The sequence below is a fragment of the Lacerta agilis genome, chromosome 2, assembly GCF_009819535.1.
Source record: "Lacerta agilis isolate rLacAgi1 chromosome 2, rLacAgi1.pri, whole genome shotgun sequence".
NCBI lineage: Eukaryota > Metazoa > Chordata > Lepidosauria > Squamata > Lacertidae > Lacerta > Lacerta agilis.
This window is the reverse complement of record NC_046313.1, coordinates 32311301-32332113: the sequence shown is the minus strand read 5'-3', so window position 1 is coordinate 32332113 and position 20813 is coordinate 32311301. Positions and strand designations below refer to the sequence as shown.

The following is a 20813-nucleotide window of genomic DNA, read 5'->3' as shown; positions in this document are numbered from 1 at the left end:
AGAAAGCCTCTATCTGGCGAGGCCAGAGCTTGGGCAGCCTCTATACTCACCTCCAGGGTTGCACTAAGGAGCTGGGTTACCTCACAGAGCAGCAGAACAAGATATTGAGGCAGGACTGGAGTGACCAGATGACTGACCCCCAGTCTGCGCGGCGTGGGTACGAGGTAAGTGACGCCATTGCAAAACATAAGGAGCTGGTAGGAAAGAACAGGAGATTTGGGGAAGAATTCAACATAGTGCTTTGGCAATGGTTCCATAAGCATAGTAATTTTGACTTGCCAGACAGAATAATTCCCTTACATGGTGTCCTGGAGGTTCCCTCAACACCCACAGAACCAATTTTGGGGACCACGTCCTGCACGCAGTAGACGTTATTGTGTGGGCTTCGCCTAGCAAGGCTTGTTAGTAGAATCCTGCCCATAGGGTGGTATTCAACTGAGTTTTACTCAGAATATACCCATTGAAATCAATGAGCATTCCTAATTTCAGTTTATCTGCTCTGAATAAAACTGTTGAATGCCACCCATGGTAACCTTTTGGATAAGACTTTGGTCAGGGAATGTGGGTTTCTTTTATTTACTCTCCAAAGTGATTTTTAGCTCACAATGATTCATATGTGTAACAGCACCAAAATGGAGCATAGTTGCATTGGTAGGAGTCCTTTTGATTATCAGTGTTGAACGTCACTTTACTAAACAGATAACTGGGCCTATTGCTGCTGCTGTTGCCCTTTACTTCAGTCCCACAAATTCCACACACTCAGAGGAGAGTCCCAAAGTATATTCATTATGTTCTGGTTACTCGAAGCTCTCTGAACTTGGGCATGTTTGTAGTTACTCTGACTTGGTCAACAGAACAAGGGTGGACCCCAGAGGAAACCATCCTTTAGGCTTCTTCTGAGCATGCATGCTCTCTAGTGCTCATTTTATGGAGCTACATACAAAGTGCCACACAAGCATGGAAATATTGAGGAAGCAGAGGAGAATAAATGGATTCCTTAGCCAATTGGATCTGGGGCACACCTGGAAAGTTCTAGCCACATGAACTTCACATTTTCCCAGTTGTTTTATTAGGAGAAGAGATTGTATAAACTTGCTCTTCGTCTTCTACTCCATCGTTCCTCTCTCTCTCACACACACTTTTGTATGAAAATCTGAGCAGCAGCAGCAACAACAGCAGCAGTTTTCTCTGCCCCACTGACATCAGTAAAGGCATCTAATAACTAAGTTTAGCAGTAGATTTGGCCAGGGCCTAGGGCGCCAAAATGGAGGGGGCACTGGCCAGCCTGCCCCCCGCCGCCGCCCTGTGCTGCTCTGCCAGCGGCAGAGTGGCAGGGGAGGGGGAGCAGCCTGAAATCGGGCTTCTCTGCCCCCTCCGCCAGCGGCAGAGTGGCGGGGGAGGGGGAACAGCCCGAAATTGGGCTTCTCTGCAGGGCCGGTGCTAGGGATTGGCGGGGGGGGGGGCGCCAGAAGGTGATCTCCCCTAGGGCACCAAAAACCCTAGCATCGGCCCTGGATTTGGCAGTTTCCAGGACACGTGGGGCTACTGTTTCTTCTAAAATGCAAAGGACCTCTCAGCATTTGAAGTGCTAATATATTGGGCTCCTTCTGATCCCCCTGCAGGATTTCAAGAATAATGAACTCCTTAACCAAGAAGAGTATGTGAATACCCTCCAAGATGATGGAGAGAGGATGGTCGAATTGAAGCACCCAGCTGTGAGCCCAATTCAGGTAGGTGCAGAATCTGGAACTCTTTCTGCACCAAGATCTCCAACAGTTATTTACTGATTCTCTCATAATCCCTGACCATTGGTCATGCTGGCTGGGGCTGATGGGAGTCCAACTATATCCGGAGGGCCACCAACTCTCCACCCCTCTGCTTAACAAAGAATTGTTCTAGATTTCTCTTGCTTCAAGCTATGTCTAAACGTTTGTGATATTATATGGCCCTCCAGAGCGAGTTTAGGAGAACAGCAAAATAAAAGGGTATTTATTGAGATACTGTTTCACCATTAAGACCTACCGCATCCTGAGAGCTTAGAGCAGGCAACTTTAGTGTGCCACTTAAAAAACACAACATTGTTTTCCCCAAAGTTTTGCAATCTGCATTAGATGAAGGATCTTCTCTGAATAATTACGCCAACCTTACATTCTGTGTTTTGTTGGACAAATCCACACTACAAAAATAGCTTAACAGACACCCCCTTCTTCCCTAGGAAACCTGGGAATTGTAGCAGGGGTATGGGTGGAGTCACAGAGAAATTTCTGCAACTTGGCAAACTACAATTCCTAGGATTCTTTGAGGAGGCAGCCATGACAGCTAAAGTGGTATAAAAAGACAAACCTAAGTTTGACAATGCCATGCTATGTGTTGCTGGATCTGCTGGGTTCTCTGCCCTCTGGTTCTTTAGGGCAAATGGATCATGATGCATGTTCAATAAACAGGTTGTCAGGTGACCTGATTCAGAAGCTCTCATTCAAAAAGGCCTTTTCTTGTGTACCAAAAGATAAAATTCTTCAGGATATGTGGTATGTTGGAATAGCTGGGTCAAAGTTCTGGCCCATCATATGTACAAGCAGACAAATGCCCTGGAAATGGTCAGTTATGAAAGGAAACAGAAATTGCAGAGCAAGTGTCATCTGAGGAGTTTTTGCTTTGTGCTACATTAAAGTTTGGCATTATATTCTCAACTGAGAATATAATCATGGAGAGCTTGGGCTAGAGCCCAACAATGCAGCTTCTCAGCGAGTGGTAATATTTTGCAATCTGAAGGCATTAGTATTAGGGGAATGAGATGTTGCACAAGAATAAACTATACCACTGTCCATCTTCTAACTGTGCAATGAGCTTACAAGTGTGTTTTGAATGTTAATATTTTTCAAAAATGTTTTACGACACACCTCTGATCCAGACCTTATAGAAACTGATAAATTCACATGATAAAAAGCAAATGTGTTGATTTCCCTCTCTCAGATTTTGAACAGCATATTATCTTTTTCCTGAAATATTATTTCCTTTGTTGTGTGGATTCAGCGGTCCACAGCTACATACTTCTGTCAGTTTGGGGGGTTAACAGAAAAGAAACTCAGCGGAAAACCATGAAGCTAGACGGAGAATGACATGAGAATTATATCTTTTTCACTGCAGGCTCATCAAGAAGCGCTTAAGAATGAGTGGCAGAATCTTCTCTACTTGTGCATCTGCCAAGAGAACCATTTGAAGAACATAGAGAACTACAGAAAGGTAAATTGTAGCAGCACAGGTGGGAGGGTACCAGAAGGTGGCATATATGGGATCCCAAATCTTCATGATCATGTGTAGAAACTTAATATTTTGGCAGTTCCCTAAGGGCAGACAGACAAAGTTCACATGAAACATAGTGATCAGAAGGATCAGCACTTTATAATCCTTGTGCCTGTGCCATCTCATGCATCCCTCCTCACCCATAGCTTAGAAAGATTCCATGTTCAGAGTCTGAAAGCATTTATGTTCATAGGATCGTAGAGTTGTAGAGTTGGAAGGGACCCTAAGGGTCATCTCATCCAACTCCCTGCAATGCATGTTGCATTTGTTTTTGCAGAAAATGTCTTAATTTCATAGGGCTCGATTCAGATTTTCTGTGAGCAGTCCTTCTCCCTGTGCCCCATCAAAGCTGCTCTAGAACTGCTTCCAAAGCAGCAGTGCAAGGGGCTTTGGGGTGGGGGAGCAAAGGTTAACAAAAATCACCCTTGCCCACTCTCTTCCTCCCATCGGAGCCACTGCTAGATCTGAGTCCATTCCACAAACAGAAGCAGACCTTCCATTTTTGGAAAGGCAGGTCTGAATCTAACGTAGTCCTTTTAACACTCTTTGAATCCCTATTTTTTTTGGGGGGGGGGGGAGTACATTAATGTCCAGAGATTTCTAACTTGGTTGCTATTGAAATTTCTATCTCATCCTTCGGACGCATTCCTAGGGCAGCTTACAAAGAATCAAAATGCAATACCATGCAAGTGATTAAAGCCATTGCCACTTGCAAACAACGTATGAAAAGCAGCAAAATCTAAAACAGCAGCATGCAGTCGCCAGCAGATATAAAAACCATTACACAACCTTAGAAAATACAGAGCTCTTCACCTGGTGCTGGAAGGTCATCAAAGTAAGTGGCAGGCAAGCTTTCCTGGGAGGCACCATGGCAGCGACCATTGCCCAACTTTCACCCGCCACTCCTGACATGGAGGGAAACCTGAAGAAGAGTCTCTGTGCAAGATCTTGGTATTGATAGAATTAGGGCATGTCTCCAACATTTGTACTGCTTTAGCAGTAAACCAAATGCATGGAGGCAAAAGTCATGGCCACATAGTACTGGGTCACATGACTGTTGAGGTCTTAATGCAGGTCCCAATCACACCAGTGGGCAGCACAAGGAAAACTAGTGGAAGCAGCCAAACTCTGGAGCCCTGAAGCTTGCACTGACCTGATAGGATGAGGCTATATAGTTAAAGTTTGGCAAAAACAGCAACATGAACATTCTGCTATAGGAGCACAGCAGCAGAAGTTAGCAATGTCTGAATTTCATAGTCAAAGTACATTTCTATGACGCTTTTGCTACTGCTCTTCTCTCTCTTTTTGTATTTAGTTCTATGACGATGCTGATGCTGTGAGCCATTCGCTAAACAAGCTGAACAATGACCTTGATACAAAATACAGCACGTTCAACAAGGACAGCCCGGGAGTGGTGTCTGATTTATTCCTTCAGCTGGAAGTGAGAACCACAAGGGGGAATGGGGACGTGATTTCAACAAGTTCTTACGTTTTAATTACTGGCCTGGAGCAACCATGCCTCTCCTGAATTATTGCAGCAACCAAATCTAATTATTTTTATGGCTTCATCTAAATTCAGTTAGGTGCAGAGCCTGGGAGTTATAAATTGGACAAGTGGACTTGATTCACTTCATTAAATCGAGTGAAGAGAAGCTAAGATAAGAGGGGAAAGGAGGTGGTGAGGGAAGATGAGTTGCGGGGGGACGGGGGACTGCACCCAGTCCCTGTGCCTTGTGACTGAGTTCTCTCCCAGAAGGTTTCACTCCCCAGATAAGAATTAATAAAACACAGAAGTTCTGTTCAGATGAAAATTAAGGGTGAAGGGCTGACCTGGGTTGAGCAGTGAGATCATGTTCAGATTAATGTGCACTTTAGGAGTGGAGACAGCAACATGATCCAGATCCCCTTTCCATGCTTTCTTCTGAATGTGTGAACAGAACAAAAGTCATTGTGCCATCAACATCCTCAAAATTAGGGTCTCCAGCCCCATCAACATCCAGCCCATGCAACTTACAGGCCATCGAGCCAAATGCTTCCCACTCACTATGTATGGCAGGGCACCAGGAGCTCTTTAACTAGCCTAGACCTTTGAAAACAGGAAGATTGTCATCTACCTAGCAGGCCAATGTAAAGGGCTGATGGGCTCTGCATGGCTTAGTGGGCCACAAGTTGTGCTAGTCCTGCTCTAGGCTGCGTTATTTGCCCAAAATACACACCAGCTCTGAACTCTCTCCTCCTCTTTCCTGTCTAGAACGATGAGAAGTCTGTGAAACAAGCTGAGAGGAGCATTGTTGAACTGAAAAGGAGGAGCAAGGAGATTAGTCCTTTGAAACTCCGCAGACTCCAACCCTCCCAGCCAATTACTGTGACTACCATCTGTGACTGGGATTTGGCTGATGTAAGAAAATGGCCTTGTTGTATCGTATGTGATGGAAACTGATTATTCTGAAATTGTGTACTGTGTACCTCACTGTGGTTTCTGAAGAGTTTGCTTTAATCTCCCTTTTGCTGCTACTTCTACATCAAATCAAGCAGAAGGAAAAGCAGTGGTGAAGTATTTGGGTGCCATGTTTGAAAAAGGAACAGTGTGGTATGAGAGTTCTCTATGCCCAGATATCCCTAAAACAGTGCAACAACCAATCCGTAGCGCACCACAAACAGTGAGCAGGTGTGACCCCTTTATTGTAGGACATACCATGAAATGGAGTGGCAGAGTCTAAGGGAAATCACTATAAATGGCATTCCACTCATTTGGGGCTAGTAGGATAAAGTTACCAATCACTACTAGTCATGGTGGGTGTATACCATCTTAAGAATCAGAGATAGTGTATCTGAATATTGGTTTCTGGGAATTATGGACAGGAGAGGGATTTGCTCTAATGCCCTGTTTATGGGCTTTCCGGAGGCATCTGGTTGGCCACTGTGGGATTTAAGATGCTGGTGTAGATAGGCCTTTGGTTTGATCCAGCAGCAGGGCTCTTCTTCTTTTCTTAGTGATGGCACCAAATGTGTACATGCACACACATCTAAAATAGATCCAGGGCACCTCTGAGCTGCAGTAACAAAGAACAACATTTTGTTGACATCTAAACAATGTCTCGAGTTTGTCTTTCTGGCAAAGGGTGGCTATATTTGAAATTCTCTCGAAACCAAAACTTTCCTTCTGACTTCCTTCCTTCCTTCCAGGGGCGGCTCGAGATGGGTGAGAAGTATATGTTGCATGACAACAGCAACCAGGAAAACTGGGTTGTGCAGAATGCCAGTAGAGAGACTAAGGTAGCACCTGCCGTTTGCTTTTCCATCCCCCCTCCAGATCTAGAGGCCATAGAGAGAGTTAACAGGTGAGTACAAAGCTTTTTCTGTCTCTCTCATGAGTATACCACTAGCGGTACACATGACACAAACAATAAGAACATATTTTCTATCTATTCATTTTTTTAAATGGGTGAATACGGGTTTTATTTTCATTGATTTATAAAACTATTTCTATCTATAATGCCATATCATAAAATATTAGGGCAATATACAATACGAAACACCATTAAAAACGATGGGGTTGAACTATGGTTTTGGATATTGTCCCATATTAGAGGTTCTTCTCTATAAAAGAGGTTTAATGGCATTCTGTCATGCAGGTATTATGCCTGCATGTGCTGGGGAGCTGCAAAAGATCTGGTTCATGATGGTAGTGAAATGTTGCTGGATGGCAACAGTTTCCAGGCTCCCATATGCCTGTTGTTTAAGGTGTGGGTTTTGTGGGATTATGTTGCCTCTACACATAGACTTTCCATAATCACTTGGAGAATTGTTGGTTTTTATGATCAAGTGGTGTATAATGTTGACAGCAATTCCTGCAGGGTGCTGCATCAGTAGTCAAGCCCATAAAGCTTTCATGTTAGCAAGCATGAGTGCCCTGCCAGTGGAACTTGCACATCTGTTGTTGTTGTTCAGTCGTGTCCGACTCTTCGTGACCCCATGGACCAGAGCACGCCAGGCACGCCTATCCTTCACTGCCATCTACATATGCTAAAAATGTGATTACTGTATAGTCACCACTGAGAATCAGCCTTAAGACAGTGGTGCATAATTAGGAGGGGCATCATGGCAGCAATTTCCCTTTTCCCTTGTTCATTTTTCCTCCCCAAAAATACACACTATTCATGTCGTTTGTTGCTTAGGAGACTCTCTGAAACAGGAATTTTAATTAGTTTATGTCCTTCCAGCTCCGTAACAAATTGTTCTTTGTAGATTCCATCTCTCCCACTGAAGGCTCTGCAAATATGTGCTATCTTTTCTAATTAGTACTCTCTCTCTCTTTTTATATTATCAGGATATCACATTTACTCCAAAAAGTGCAGACAACCACCAGAATCTAAGACTGATATTTGTAAAGCATTAAGGGAACAGTTTTCCAAGTAGAGATACCTATGTAGCTAGAAGTACAAAAAGAGAGAGAGAGAGAGAAAGCTCTGATGGTGAGAACCCCAAATCAGTTCAATGAGCACACTCAGTGGGGACAGATTGTGGCCTGGCTGTTTGGGGTGAGGATAGAGTATCCAGGGCATGGCTGGTTGGCCTGCACATGGAATAAGTCCACTAAGGACTGGTGATGGATTGGATAATAGATTGTCTCAAACTCATGAGCCTCTTTGCTTGCTTAGAGGATGGAAAATAACAAGCAGGCAGCAACCATTTTGTGTGTGGATTCCTTTCCTGAGCCCTGCGCATGTTGGTGGAGTGCACATAAGCCCGCCCCTCCCCTGGCTCCATCCCCATTCTGCCCTTTTCCAGGTCCAAAAGTCCTGCACGTCGGTGGTCGTGCGTCAATTGGACATGCGCAAAATGGTTGCTGCGTCTGTGTGTGTGTATTGCACTGGACAGAGGGAGGTAGAAGCAGGAGTGCCAGCTTGGCCCCACAACTGTGGGTACCTGGGGCCATGGGTGCCATGCAGCGGGCATGGTCCTGGCGCCAAAATTTGTGGGCAAAGGAAACAATACACAATACATGGCAAAGGAAACAATACACACCCTAGAAAGTACCCGTTGGCCTTTGTCAAAGTAGAAGCTGATGGGAAAGTGTCTTCTGAGAAATCTCTAGCAGAAATCGATTCACGGGGTAATTAAGCAGCATGGGACCACTTCCATGTGGATGCTTCTCAAACACACAGCTCAGTTAATGTCCATAGGAAACAATCTCACAGGTCAGGCAACTAATGTAGTCACTTACCATGTCAACTACCCGCCTGCAAGCTAGTTTCCATGTAGATGTTACTGAAGCGGCATGGGAAGCAGCAATACAAAAGCAGCTCTGATTTTAAAATTTCACATTATTTTTACTGTTTGGTTTTATATAGGATTCTCATAAACTGCTCTGATATTTATTTATTATTTTTCAACAATATTTCAATATAAATACTTGATATGGAATAAAATGATCTGATTAATGCCCCACCAGAAAAGGGCAGTCTCTCTGAGCATGCCTCATGTACACGGCAAGTGTTGTAGGGAAGCCCTGTGCTGTGAATAATGTTGACTTCCTCCTGTCATGTTCAGGCTGGAAGGTGAGCTGAACACAGTGAAGCAGAGGAGAGCTACAGTCCAGAACACCTTGAAAAGCAGCCACAGGGAACCAGTTAAATCCAGCCACCAGGGTATGTCAGCATTTCAGCTGTTCTCTTTGGGGAAATGGCAATACCATTGTGGTGTGATGGGTTGGTTAAGGTGTTCACCTCTCCCATGGGCCTTCAAGTTGCCCAGTCTCTGCTTGTGCAGGAATCCATAAGGGTCAGAGATCCTAGGGGAAGGCTTAACCTACAGGGTGGATGTGGAAGAAGTTGAACAGGAGGCATATAGGCATAGCAATTATCCCCCATGGACAAATGCAAATATCTGCATGCTTTAGTGAATGATACTTGTCATTTAGTTCCAGTCAGAAGCACCACTGTGGCCCAGGATGACCCCCAAGCCAGCCAGTTGCTCCATAAACTGGATAATGTTGGTGGCAACTTGGACCAAGTCAAGAATGAGATTTTTAGCCGCCTGAGGTCTCCACTAAACCACAGTGACCCTGTAGAGGACCTTACTCAACGGATCAGAGAGCAGGAGGCAAGTCCCCCCCTTTTTTTTGGTAAAGTGGCAGGAGGTAAGTTTTGACTGCTCACTTGTGCCTCTGATAAGCCTGTTCATATTCTGAGGGAATGAACACCTTCACAGGTCAAAGAGGTTTCTACTGCTGTTTTACTGCCTGTACATTATGTCTACTTTGCAAGACTAACTGGGATGGACCTACTGACAGTCCTGATAAACAGGGGGGACGGAGGGGGAGAGGCTCTCTCATGCAACACTTGAAGCTGCTTCACTGAAAACAAGCTCTTATCCTCACCTTCCCACCACCTCAACATTTTGTAGAATGAATATTAGCTTGTTCTTTTTTTTTTACGGCTTTCCTCAAATATGTGGATAAATTACTCAAATATTTGGCTACATCCATGAACGTTCTGTGGTTGAGAGTTGCTCATGAAATACTGTAATTGCCTCAGTATTCCCAGATATGACTGGTGACCTAACTCCATTGGGCTGGAAAAGTCTTAAAGTGGAGCTAGATGCATCATTAAACCTTATAAGCTTATAGGCCATGTAGACACGCCAGTCCAATGGCTTCAAATCCACTGGTGGTGTTGAGACCTATGCCCCTAACTGGTCTCTCTATAAATGACTGTTGTATCACACTGAATTTCACTGACTGATTAAAAATAAAATCCACCTTTATATCAGGGAACAACAAGAAGACTTCAAGTCATAGCAGCGGAAAAGGAAGCTGCCCAGAAGGATTGTGAGGCCTATCTTTCCAAGAAGCCTGCTGGCACCTCTGCCTCTCAGCTTCCTGTGACACTCAACAACATCAAGAACAAATACAATGATGTTAAGGTGCTCTCCAGGCTCTATGATGAAAAGTAAGTGACTTCAGCAATATTTTGGCAGAGAATAGAACTGTGTTGCTGTGTGAAGGAGGCAGCAGCTTGCAAAATGTTTCTATGAAATCTTAAATGTTTTCACCTGGACAATTTTTTTTCTTTGGTGTGGTGTTGAAGAAAACAACCTAGAAGTGAAATGTTGTCTTTGGCATTATAATGTCTCCCCCTCCCCAGAGCCAAAGCAGGCCTGAACCTGGAGAATCAGATAGAGAACATAGACAAGATCATCAGCACCCTTGAGGCCAAGTTATCTCATGATGGCATCATCCCAGCCTCACCCAATGCACTGCAGGATCGTGCCAATGAACTTCAGGTGAGGGACCTCTGGAATCAGAAGGACATCGGTATAGGGTGGGATGGAACGGAGTATTTCTTTTCTTTCTTTCTGTGGGTGCTTCTGGGCCAGTTCTTCCCTTATCCCTAGCCACCAAAGAATTTTATTTCCCAGGCTCACTCCCAACTGAGGCTGCAACATTTTCCATTTGCTAAAACACCAAGTGAAACTATTTATTTGTCCTTTTTCTTCTTCTCCACACATTGGTTTGCAATTGAATTACAGTACAATACTTGGCTTTTCATTTCTGCTCAGTGCCACACCAGTCTCCTTCCACTTAGCAGAAACAGGCTTGGCACTTCAAGACCAAATGATGGAGGAAAGCAATCACACTGAGTTTTTGTTTTAATCCACAGGTTGAAATAAAATTGCTGTTCTGATCGGATGGTCTCTTTTCTTTCACAGAAACTGAAGCGAGATTTGGTGAAACATGAGGACAGCTTGCTGAAGCTGAACCGCAGCCTCAAGGATGCTGAGCACAGCTGCAGTGCAGTGCAGAACAATTTTGAAGAGTACTGCGCCGATCTGCCAAGGCAGAAAAAAGAGGTCCAGCTACTTAATGACCGATATCATGCTGTTGCTGACCAGCTGGATCACCGGTAAGAAGCCAGATCCTCTCCACTGGTGGGCATGGGAAGTGTTTGTGTGTATCTGCACATCCAGCCTTGTGAGCCAACTTACCGTATTTTTCGCTCCATAAGATGCACCTTTTTCCTCCTAAAAAGTAAGGGGAAATATCTGTGCATCTTATGGAGCGAATGGTAGTCCCTGGAGCTAAATTGCCCAGGGGCCAAAAGCAGATTGTGCTTTTTATTTTACAAAGAGAAAAGGGGGTGTTGAAAGGACCCCGCTCAGCAGCTGATCAGCAAGAGATCGGGAGAAAGATAAGAGTCCCGGCTCCCTTTCAGCCCCACCCTCCTTTGTTGAATGTGCTGCAGAGGGAGGCTGTTTGTTTCCCCAGGACATTTGACTGGCTGATTAGATTATCTGTCTGGAAACAGTAGAAACTGCTACCTTTCCTTAAGATTTTCAGAAATGTGAGTTGAACCCCATAAAAATGGGGCTTTTCCTCTTTGCTTCCCCCCCTTTGCAAAAAAAGCTGCAAAACTTTTAGCTGATCCTCAAAAAACCAGGGCTTTTAGAGGAGGAGAACCAGAAAAATATTTTTTCCCCTTGTTTCCTCCTCTAAAAATGAGGTGCGCCTTATGGTCCAGTGCGTCCTATGGAGCAAAAAATACGGTAATTAACAGGCTAGATTTGGAACAGATGGCTTCCAGTCTCTTTTTATATCTAGATGATATAAAAAACATATAAATACACACCAGGAATAAGAAAATTAAAAGTGCTGTACAATACTAAAAAAAAAAAAAAGAGCAGAAGACAATAATTTAAAATATCAGGCAGAAAAGGCTTGGGGAAATAAAAACGTCTTAAGGAGGCATTTGAGAGAGTCCATTGCCAGAGTGTGCCTTTCCTCAATGACAACAAATTCCACATTAAAGGGGCCACAACACTGAAAGCCCTACTGCTGTTGGAGACAAAATGAATAGTAGGAGCCCTGGGTACCAGGAGGAGGTTCTGTGCCATGTAACATAATGGCCAGGTGGGGGTGTAAGAGGAGAGACATTATTTCAAGTAGCCAGGTCGCAAGTTGTTTACAGCTTTATAAGCACATAGCAACATCTTGAACCTGTCCCAGTAGCTTATAAGCAGCTAGTGCACCAGCTTCAGCAGAGGTGTCATACAGTGGCAATGGTTAGCTCCAGATAGCAACCGTGCAGCAGCATTTTGTACAAACTGCAGCTTCCAAGGCAACCCCACATAAAAGTGCATTGCAGTAATCAAGTCTTGAGGTTACCAGTTCATGGACCACTGTGGCCAAATTATCCCTGTTGAGGAGCAGCTGGTGTACCAGTCAAAACAGGGGCCTCTAATGACAAAGATACATCAATGACTACTCCCAAACTAAGAACCTGCTCCTTCAAAGAGAGTGCAAATGGGCAATTTCCTGGAGATTGGAACCACCCACCCATAGGGCCAGAATTTAGTGTCAGATTATTGGCCCTCATCCAGCCAATCACTGCATCTAGACACAAGTATAGGACTGACATGCCCACTTCTGATCCAGATGTTGCAGTGACAAAGAGCTGAGTGTCATCTGTATTCTGAAGATACTGTGCTACAAATCTCCACAAAACTGCTCCCAATGGCTTCATTATAGATGCTAAATAGCATTGGGGACAAAATAGTGCCTTGTAGCATGGCTGAGATCAATGAACTAAGGAAGAATGTGCAAAACTGGTAGCTATTTTGTAGCCACTCTTCCCTCTCAGTGACCAGCCCATCATTTTCTATCCAGTCTTTGGCTGCTGGGTTAAAAGTTATATATATTCCATCTTCCAGAAGCAAAACCTTGTCTTTCAACAAAAAGGAATCAATCTGCCTCTCGTAACTTGACAGAATGCTTCCTGTCAATGAATGAAGCACTTTCCCTTAACCATAGCAGGCACAACCTAAGTTGCTTCTTCTTAATCAGTGTCTCCGTTCTTTGCACAGGGAGAAGACTCTCCGGAACACCAGCCTCACCTACCAACAGTTCCAAAATGCCAATGAGAACCTAATGTTCTGGCTCAACAATGTTCCCAAGTACCAGATCAAGACCACAGATGGACCCAGCCAGGTCAACTACAAGCTCCAGGCCCAGAAGGTGAGCAGTGTGGTATCTTCACCCAAAGAAAGGTGTTGCAACACCCTCAGAAAGGGGATTGATGGCTCCTTAAGGAGGCCATTGCTAGGTAGTTCTTCAATCTTACTGTCAGACTGATGTAAGCAAACCCAGCTCAACCACCCACCTAGACTGAAAGCCTCATTGGGGCAGGAACATTATAATGCTTGTTGAGACCACTGGTGCTTTCTTGTCCTAACTGCCTTTTTCTCCTGCAGAGGCTGGCAGATGAAATCCAGAGTAAAGAATCTGACAAGAATGCTGTGGTCAACTTGTCCCAGAACGTGCAGTCTGTCCTCAACGTACGTTTGCAGGGTTTCTTTCTATACATTTTCCATTTCCTGTTGGGTGAACCAGTCTGATCTTCCTTTGACCACATCCTTTTTACAACAGGAGTATGAGCTTCAGGCAGGAAAATACCGATCCTCCCTAGATCCTTCTTTGACTGCTTCTTCGGCAAAACGCCTCCGAGTGACACCACTTCAGGAGAGCATCCAAGCACAGGTAAGAGCTTGGGACCCTGGACCCAGATTTCTTTATATAAAATTTCTACCCCTCCTAACCAACTGGTTTACACTCTTCCCCCCCCCCAAGAAAATTCATATGAAACTTTATTCCAAAAAAAGATGGCATTATAAAATGTTTATATAAAACAGAATAAATAGTTTCCAGATAAAAATGTAAAATCCACAGCACAAGGAAAGCTTTTCTTTACGTTAAGCACCTATCAATTACAGTAGTTTATATGTGTGTTAGTTCAAAAACACTTACAAAGTATAACATGCTGTCTACATTACTCATAAAAAGCTGTTTAGACTGCAACCCTATGCAGACTTACCTGGAAAGTAAGCCTCACTTCTGAGAAAACAGGGAAGGGTTGGTCTGTCTGAGTATTTTTAACATACTATTTCCACATACATCAACAAATATAGTTTATGTAAGCATTTGGCAAACTTGACTAAAAAGGCAAAGGAGGGAAGGACTTGTGCCTGCTTAAAACAAAAATTAAAATCGTAGCTACCAAGTGCTTTATCCGTAAACCAAACTATTTGGCCTAAATTAATGACAGTGTGCTTGACTTCACAGTATCTCATGTGTGGCTTATGGCCAATAATAGTACGTGGTCTCCTGACTCTTAAGTGCTTTGGGTACTTTTACCTAAAGAAATGTTCTGCAACAACTCAGTGGTATTTTTGGAGGCCAACAATAAAATCTGGCCTTTCCCTCTACCTCGGCTATGACTTCTGCAGTGCCTTCCTTAGTCACAGGTAGGGGCAACAGTGGCCAATTAAATATGGCCGCCTGAAGACGGAATCACAGTAAACAGCCCTTGTAGATGGGGCATTTAGAAGGCAGCATCAAAAGCCATCCTGACCACTCCCCTTTTTCAGGGAGGAAGGTTTTAAATTTGCAAGGCTCTCTGTTAATTATTGCAAATGGGGACTGTAAGGCACTTTAGAACTCGAAATATTGAAGAAATGTAGGGGGGTGTTTGCATGAGCTGAGTGCTGCACCTCCATGGGCATGACGACTCCCCCAATCTCTGCTAAACCACAGCAAGATACTGAGATTCCTCAGCCTTAACACAGGAGAGAATCTTTAGGCACTGGAACTTTTTCTCTGTGTTTAGGCAGGGGTGGGGGACCTGTGGACCTCCCAAGTCTCCCCAGTTGCATGCCCAGTGGTCAGCAAAGATGGGGGTTCTGGTTTACACTCTTGAAGTGGTTTAGAAAGTATCAGAACAATTTAAAATCTCAGAAAAAGTATTGTGGCACCGTGGCTGTATATACACTACAGGCTTAATATGCAGCTAGGCTGTTCTTTTTCTCAGTTTGGATTGGTTGGGGGGGGGGAAGCATCAAAAGCAGTGCATTTCATAGGAAACTACAGGATAAATATTGATTAACAAAGCTAAAAAGAGAAAATTGTCCAGTAGCCCTAATGGCTGATAAGAGGCTTAGAATTGGCTGGTGATTATCTTCTACTTCTTCCTGCGATGCAAATTCCTCTATACCTAGACTTTTCTAACACATGTATCATCACAGTGTGTCACGTAACAATAAAACAAAAGGAGAAGGATCAAGGAGTGCCTGTTTGAGTGCAAGTAGAAGAGGGAAGATTGACAAAGCACAATCTTACAGTTTAAAGAAAGCAAGAAATGCTCCCACTGGTAATATTCCCATTCCTGATCTCAATTAAACAGCAGGCCCCATTTATAGTTTCCATACAGTGTTGTTTGTTCAATACTGTAGCCTGGAAGATGTTGACAGCCTTGAACTAGAAGGGAAATGGCAGCAGGACAAAGTGATGTGGTATCTTAAAATACCGTATTTTTCGCTCCATAAGACACACTTTTTTCCTCCTAAAAGTAAGGGGAAATATCTGTGCGTCTTATGGAGCGAATGGTGGTCCCTGGAGCCGAATTGCCCAGGGGCCTAAAGCAGATCCTGCTTTTTATTTTACAAAGAGAAAAGGGGGTGTTGAAAGGACCCCGCTCAGCAGCTGATCAGCAAGAGATCGGGAGAGAGATAAGAGTCCCCGCCCCCTTGCCTCCATTGTTGAATGTGCTGCAGAGGGAGGTTGTTTGTTTCCCCAGCGACATGTGACTGGCTGATTAGATTATCTGTCTGGAAACTGTAGAAATGGCTCCCCTTCCTTCAGCAGCTGCAGAAATGTGAGTTGAACCCCATAAAAACGGGGCTTTTTCCGCTTTGCTTTTCTCCCTTTGCAAAAAAAGCTGCAAATCTTTTAGCTGATCCTCAAAAAAACAGGGCTTTTAGAGGAGGAAAACCAGAAAAATATTTTTTTTTCTTGTTTCCTCCTCTAAAAACAAGGTGCGCCGTATGGAGAGAAAAATACGGTAATGCTTTTTGCTCATTCTCTTTAGGAAAAAAACGTGACAAAGCTCTTCACCGAGACAGCTGCCCAAAACAAAGAGCAACTCAGCCGGCTGGAATTTGCCAAGAAAGTTATGGACAAGGTATATGTAAATCATTATTAGGTTAAAAGATAGTGCATAGATAAATAACCGTTATCTTTCAGTTAGTGCAATTAGCTTCTCCTGGGAGCAAATGAGAAGGAAGATTTCTTGGTGTTTCATACCAAAACCTGCCAGGATACTGCCTTGAGTTGCTGTCATGCTCTACTGCAGGGATGGGGAACCTCAAGCCCAGGGACTGAATATGGCCTCCAGGACTCTCTGCAGGCCACACCTCTTCTTTAGCCACACCCTTCCTCACCTCTCACAATTTCTGCTACACTCCCTCAATGGGTGTGTTTGCCTGTGCAATGTTTCTCTGTCTTTCTCTTTATCACACTATTAAACTTGTTCGCTAGATAACTAAAGTCCTACCGCCACATATCCATAAAGTTTACATTGGGAGTCATTTTGGCTTGTCTTTCTAAAGATTCGTTTTCTTCATTTCTGCAGAAGGAAGTAGATGAGACAGTGCACATGATGCACGAGCAGACCCAGCGGTCTGAAAACACAGCTGGGTCCCATAGAGAATCAGAAGCCCTAAAATCTCAGCTGGAAGAGGAACGGAGCAAGAAAGCCAGGGCTCAGCAGCAGCTGGAAGAGCAGAGGAGCAAACTTCTCATGCTGAAGACCCAACGGCCTATTGAAAGAGTGGAGGAGAAAGAAGTGATGGAATACTACAGGGATCCCACTCTGGAGAGTGACCTGTCCAAAATATCTCATCAAATTGAGAATGAAATTAAGAAGAGAAGGGGTCTACAGGCAGATATTGAGATAATGAACAATAAAGTCCAACAAATGGAGAAAGATAGTAAGGTTGTTAAAGCCCAGCTGCTTACAAAAGAAATTACTAAGATAGAGAAAGACCCAAGCCTAGATGCTCAAGCAGCCAGACTCCAAGAGGAAATCAGGCAGCTCCAGGAGAACTCAACTTCCTCCTCCGAACTTGAACGGCTCAGGAAAGAGCTGCACTTGCTGGAGCAGATGCAGCCAAACATACGAGAGAAAGTGGTGCTCAAAGAGGTGGTAAAGCTGGAGAAGGACCCAGAAATGCTAAAAGCAGTCAGGACATTGCAAATGCAAATTGACGAAGACAGCTTCAAGAGGAAGTCTCTGGTGGATACAATTGGTAAACTGAAAAGCAGGACTGAAGAGCTTGAAAAGCTGATTGAAACGGCAGAACCTAAAGTCATTGTGAAGGAGGTAAAGCAAGTGGAGCAAGACCCAGAGCTTCTGAAGGAGGCATCCAAGCTTCAGACTCTCATTGATGAGGAAAGAAGCAAGAACTCGTTGCTAGCAAGCCAACTGATGGAGCTGCAGAGCAAATACAGCGCTGTGGAAAAGCAAAAGCCTAAAGTGGAGGTTAAAGAAAGAGTCAACGAGATATTTCGTCTTGACCCAGAAACAGAAGAGGAGATAGCACGTTTGAAGAAAGAGCTCCATGAAGCTTCAAGAAAAAGGTCAAGGGTTGACCAAGAGGTGGAAAGAGCCCTGACTGAGCTCAAAGTCCTTAAATCTCAGCCTCCCACTGTGGAGTTTAAAGAGGTCATCGAAGAAGTGGTGAAGATGGAAAAGAGTCCGGAGATTCTGAGAGAAATAGACAGGCTGAAACAGCAGTTGAATGACCTTGTGAATACAAATGGCAGGTCCCAAGAACAGCTGATCAGGCTACAGGGAGAGAGAGATGAGTGGAAGAGGGAAAGATCCAAGGTAGAAACCAAGCTGGTTACCAAGGAGGTTGTCCGATATGAGAATGACCCTCTGTTGGAGAGAGAAGCCGAACGCCTCCGCCAGGAAGTACGTAATGTATCACAAAAGAGGAGAGCAACCGAAGATGCCATCTATGACCTGCAGAACAAGTACATGCTTCTGGAGAGGAGAAAACCCGAGGAAAAAGTGGTGGTCCAGGAGGTAGTTCTCACCCAGAGAGACCCAAAGCTCAGAGATGAGCACAGCAGGCTAAGTAAGAGTTTGGATGATGAAGTGAGCAACCGCCGACGCCTGGAACGTGAAGTCCAGCAGCTTCGAGCTGCAGTGGAAGAGAAAGAAAAGCTGCTTAACTTCCAAGAAGACAGAAACAAAAGGCTAGCCTTGGAAAAGGAAATGCGGCAGATCACCTTGAGGATAAAGGAAATTGAGGAGAGCCCAGCCCCAGTTCAGGAAAAAATAATCACAGAGGAAGTGGTCAAGATAGAGAAGGATCCTGTTCTTGAGCAGTCCAGCACCAACCTGCGAATTGAACTGGATAACGAAAAGGCTCAAGTATCGAGCCTACAGAGGGAGTGCAAGAAACTTCAATCCCAGATTGATGTTCTGCAAAAAACAAAGTCTCAGGAAAAAACCATCTACAAGGAAGTAATCAGAGTAGAAAAGGATAAGGTGCTAGAAAATGAGCGAGCACGTCTCTGGGATCTGCTAAGCAGAGAGAGAACAGCCCGGCAGAATGCAGAAGAAGATATCAGGCGTCTCAAGGAAAAGATTGAAAGAGCAGAAGGCATGACGAGAACGTGGTCCAAAGAAGAAGCCGATCTCCAGAGAACTCGCAATCTGACAAGGCAAGAAAAAGACAATCTTGAGAATGAATTAAATGAACTAGAAAGGCAGAAGCAACAGAAAATCCTTTTCCTTAGAGAGCAGACCAAGCTCCTGAGCCAAAGGACAGAAAATGACAGACAAAAGAAGATGCAAATTGGTCAAGAGCTTTCTTCCCTTGAATCAGACATACTTAGAGAGAAGGATCAGATCTATGAAAAAGAGAGGACTATTCGGGAACTCCAAACCAGAGTTAACAAGGAAGAACTGAACCATGAGACCCAGATGAGAGAAACTAATCTCTCCACAAAGATTTCTATTCTGGATCCAGAAACTGGCAAGGATATGTCACCCTATGAGGCATATAAGAGAGGCATGATAGATCGAAGTCAATATATTCAGCTGCAAGAACTAGAATGTGATTGGGAAGAAATCACAACACTGGGACCCAAAGGCGATGTTTCTGTGCTCCTTGACAAGAAGAGTGGAAAGCAGTACTCCATTGACGATGCCCTGCGGTTTAGGAGGATCACAAAAGAAGAATACCAGCTCTACAAGGAAGGCAAGATCCCTATCTCTGAGTTTGCTCTGCTGGTAGCAGGAGAAACTAAGCATAATTCCTCCCTTTCTATCGGTTCAATCATTTCCAAGTCTCCAGTTTCATCCCCTGTTTTCCAGCAAAAGCAGAGCTTCTTCCCTCCTAGTGTGCAGATAACCTTCTGTGATGATACCTTTCCCATTGCCGGTGTGTATGACACTACCTCCGACAACAAGTACAACATAAAGTCTGCACTTAGCAAGAAGCTGGTGGACCCAATGACTGCTCAAAAGCTTCTAGAGGCCCAAGCAGCTACTGGAGGCATTGTTGATCTTATCTCACGTGATCGATACTCTGTCCACAAAGCCATTGACAGAGGGCTAATAGACAACACCTACATGCAAAGGCTGCTGAATGCTCAGAAAGCTTTTACAGGGATTGAAGATCCAGTCACCAAGAGAAGGCTGTCTATAGGAGAGGCAGTCCAGAAAGGGTGGATGACCAAGGACAATGCCTTTCCCTATTTACAGGTCCAACATCTGACTGGAGGGCTAATAGATCCCAAGAAAACTGGCCGTATCCCAGTGCCAGAAGCTTCCCAGGCTGGCATGCTTAGCAGTGATCTGGCCATGATGCTACAAGATGAATCCAGTTATGAAAAGGATCTTGTTGACCCCATCACCAAAGAGAAGATTAATTACAAGGAAGCCATGGCTCGTTGCCGGAAAGATCCTCTAAGTGGTCTCCTTCTCCTTCCAACCACATCTGATGGATACCAGTCATATCAGTTCAGGCACTGAGAAAATAAGAAATCCTCAACAGAGCTCATATACTGTCCACTGATAAACAGAGTGCCTGGCAGTTCTAAATGGCTATGTGCTATTTTAGATTGCTAGTCTTACTTCACTATAACAAGGCAGCAATGCAGCTTTAAGATGCATTTCTGAAGGTAGAAGGTTTCTAATGCAGGAGTTACTGCATAACAGTGGTTCCCAAACTCCCCCACCCCACCCCATGGACCACTTGAAAAATGTTGAGGGTCTTTGCAGATCTCTTAATGATTTATCTGCCTGTTGTAGCAATTGTGATGTGCTGTGCTAGATGATTTTTCATTGTATTTTTACAGAAATGCTGCAGGCCACCTGAATGAAGCTTATGGACCACTAGTGGTCCAGGGACCAGTTTGGGAACCCCTGCTGTATACTATAGGGAAATAAATGGGATTTTAAAAATAAACAAATATGCTTGGGAAACTTTTACTCTGTGCCTTCATGGCAAGTTTAAAGGGATGTGTATCAAGGAGCTTTGAGTTAGATGGTTGTCATGCATGCAATAAAAAAGTTGAAAGATTTAACAGGCTCCATTATTTATCTGTTAAAAAGTTGGGACAGTTCCTGTGTTCACATCAGGATCCCAACCATGAGTAAACC

General features: G+C 44.2%; 1 protein-coding gene across 1 annotated transcript in view; it reads left to right on the top strand.

Moving 5' to 3' along the window:
* EVPL (envoplakin) overlaps nt 1-20734 on the top strand; it is a 41712-nt gene extending 20978 nt beyond the window's left edge. The window contains exons 8-23 of the mRNA XM_033139351.1: nt 3-164; nt 1623-1730; nt 3148-3243; nt 4619-4744; nt 5555-5701; nt 6490-6644; nt 8857-8954; nt 9227-9408; nt 10078-10256; nt 10452-10590; nt 11017-11210; nt 13168-13318; nt 13555-13638; nt 13730-13840; nt 16224-16316; nt 16767-20734. Coding sequence (XP_032995242.1) covers nt 3-164; nt 1623-1730; nt 3148-3243; nt 4619-4744; nt 5555-5701; nt 6490-6644; nt 8857-8954; nt 9227-9408; nt 10078-10256; nt 10452-10590; nt 11017-11210; nt 13168-13318; nt 13555-13638; nt 13730-13840; nt 16224-16316; nt 16767-20183 — 5442 coding nt within the window. The 3' untranslated portion in view covers nt 20184-20734. The remainder of the gene's footprint in view (nt 1-2; nt 165-1622; nt 1731-3147; nt 3244-4618; nt 4745-5554; nt 5702-6489; nt 6645-8856; nt 8955-9226; nt 9409-10077; nt 10257-10451; nt 10591-11016; nt 11211-13167; nt 13319-13554; nt 13639-13729; nt 13841-16223; nt 16317-16766) is intronic.
* The last annotated feature ends 79 nt before the right edge of the window (nt 20735-20813 follow it).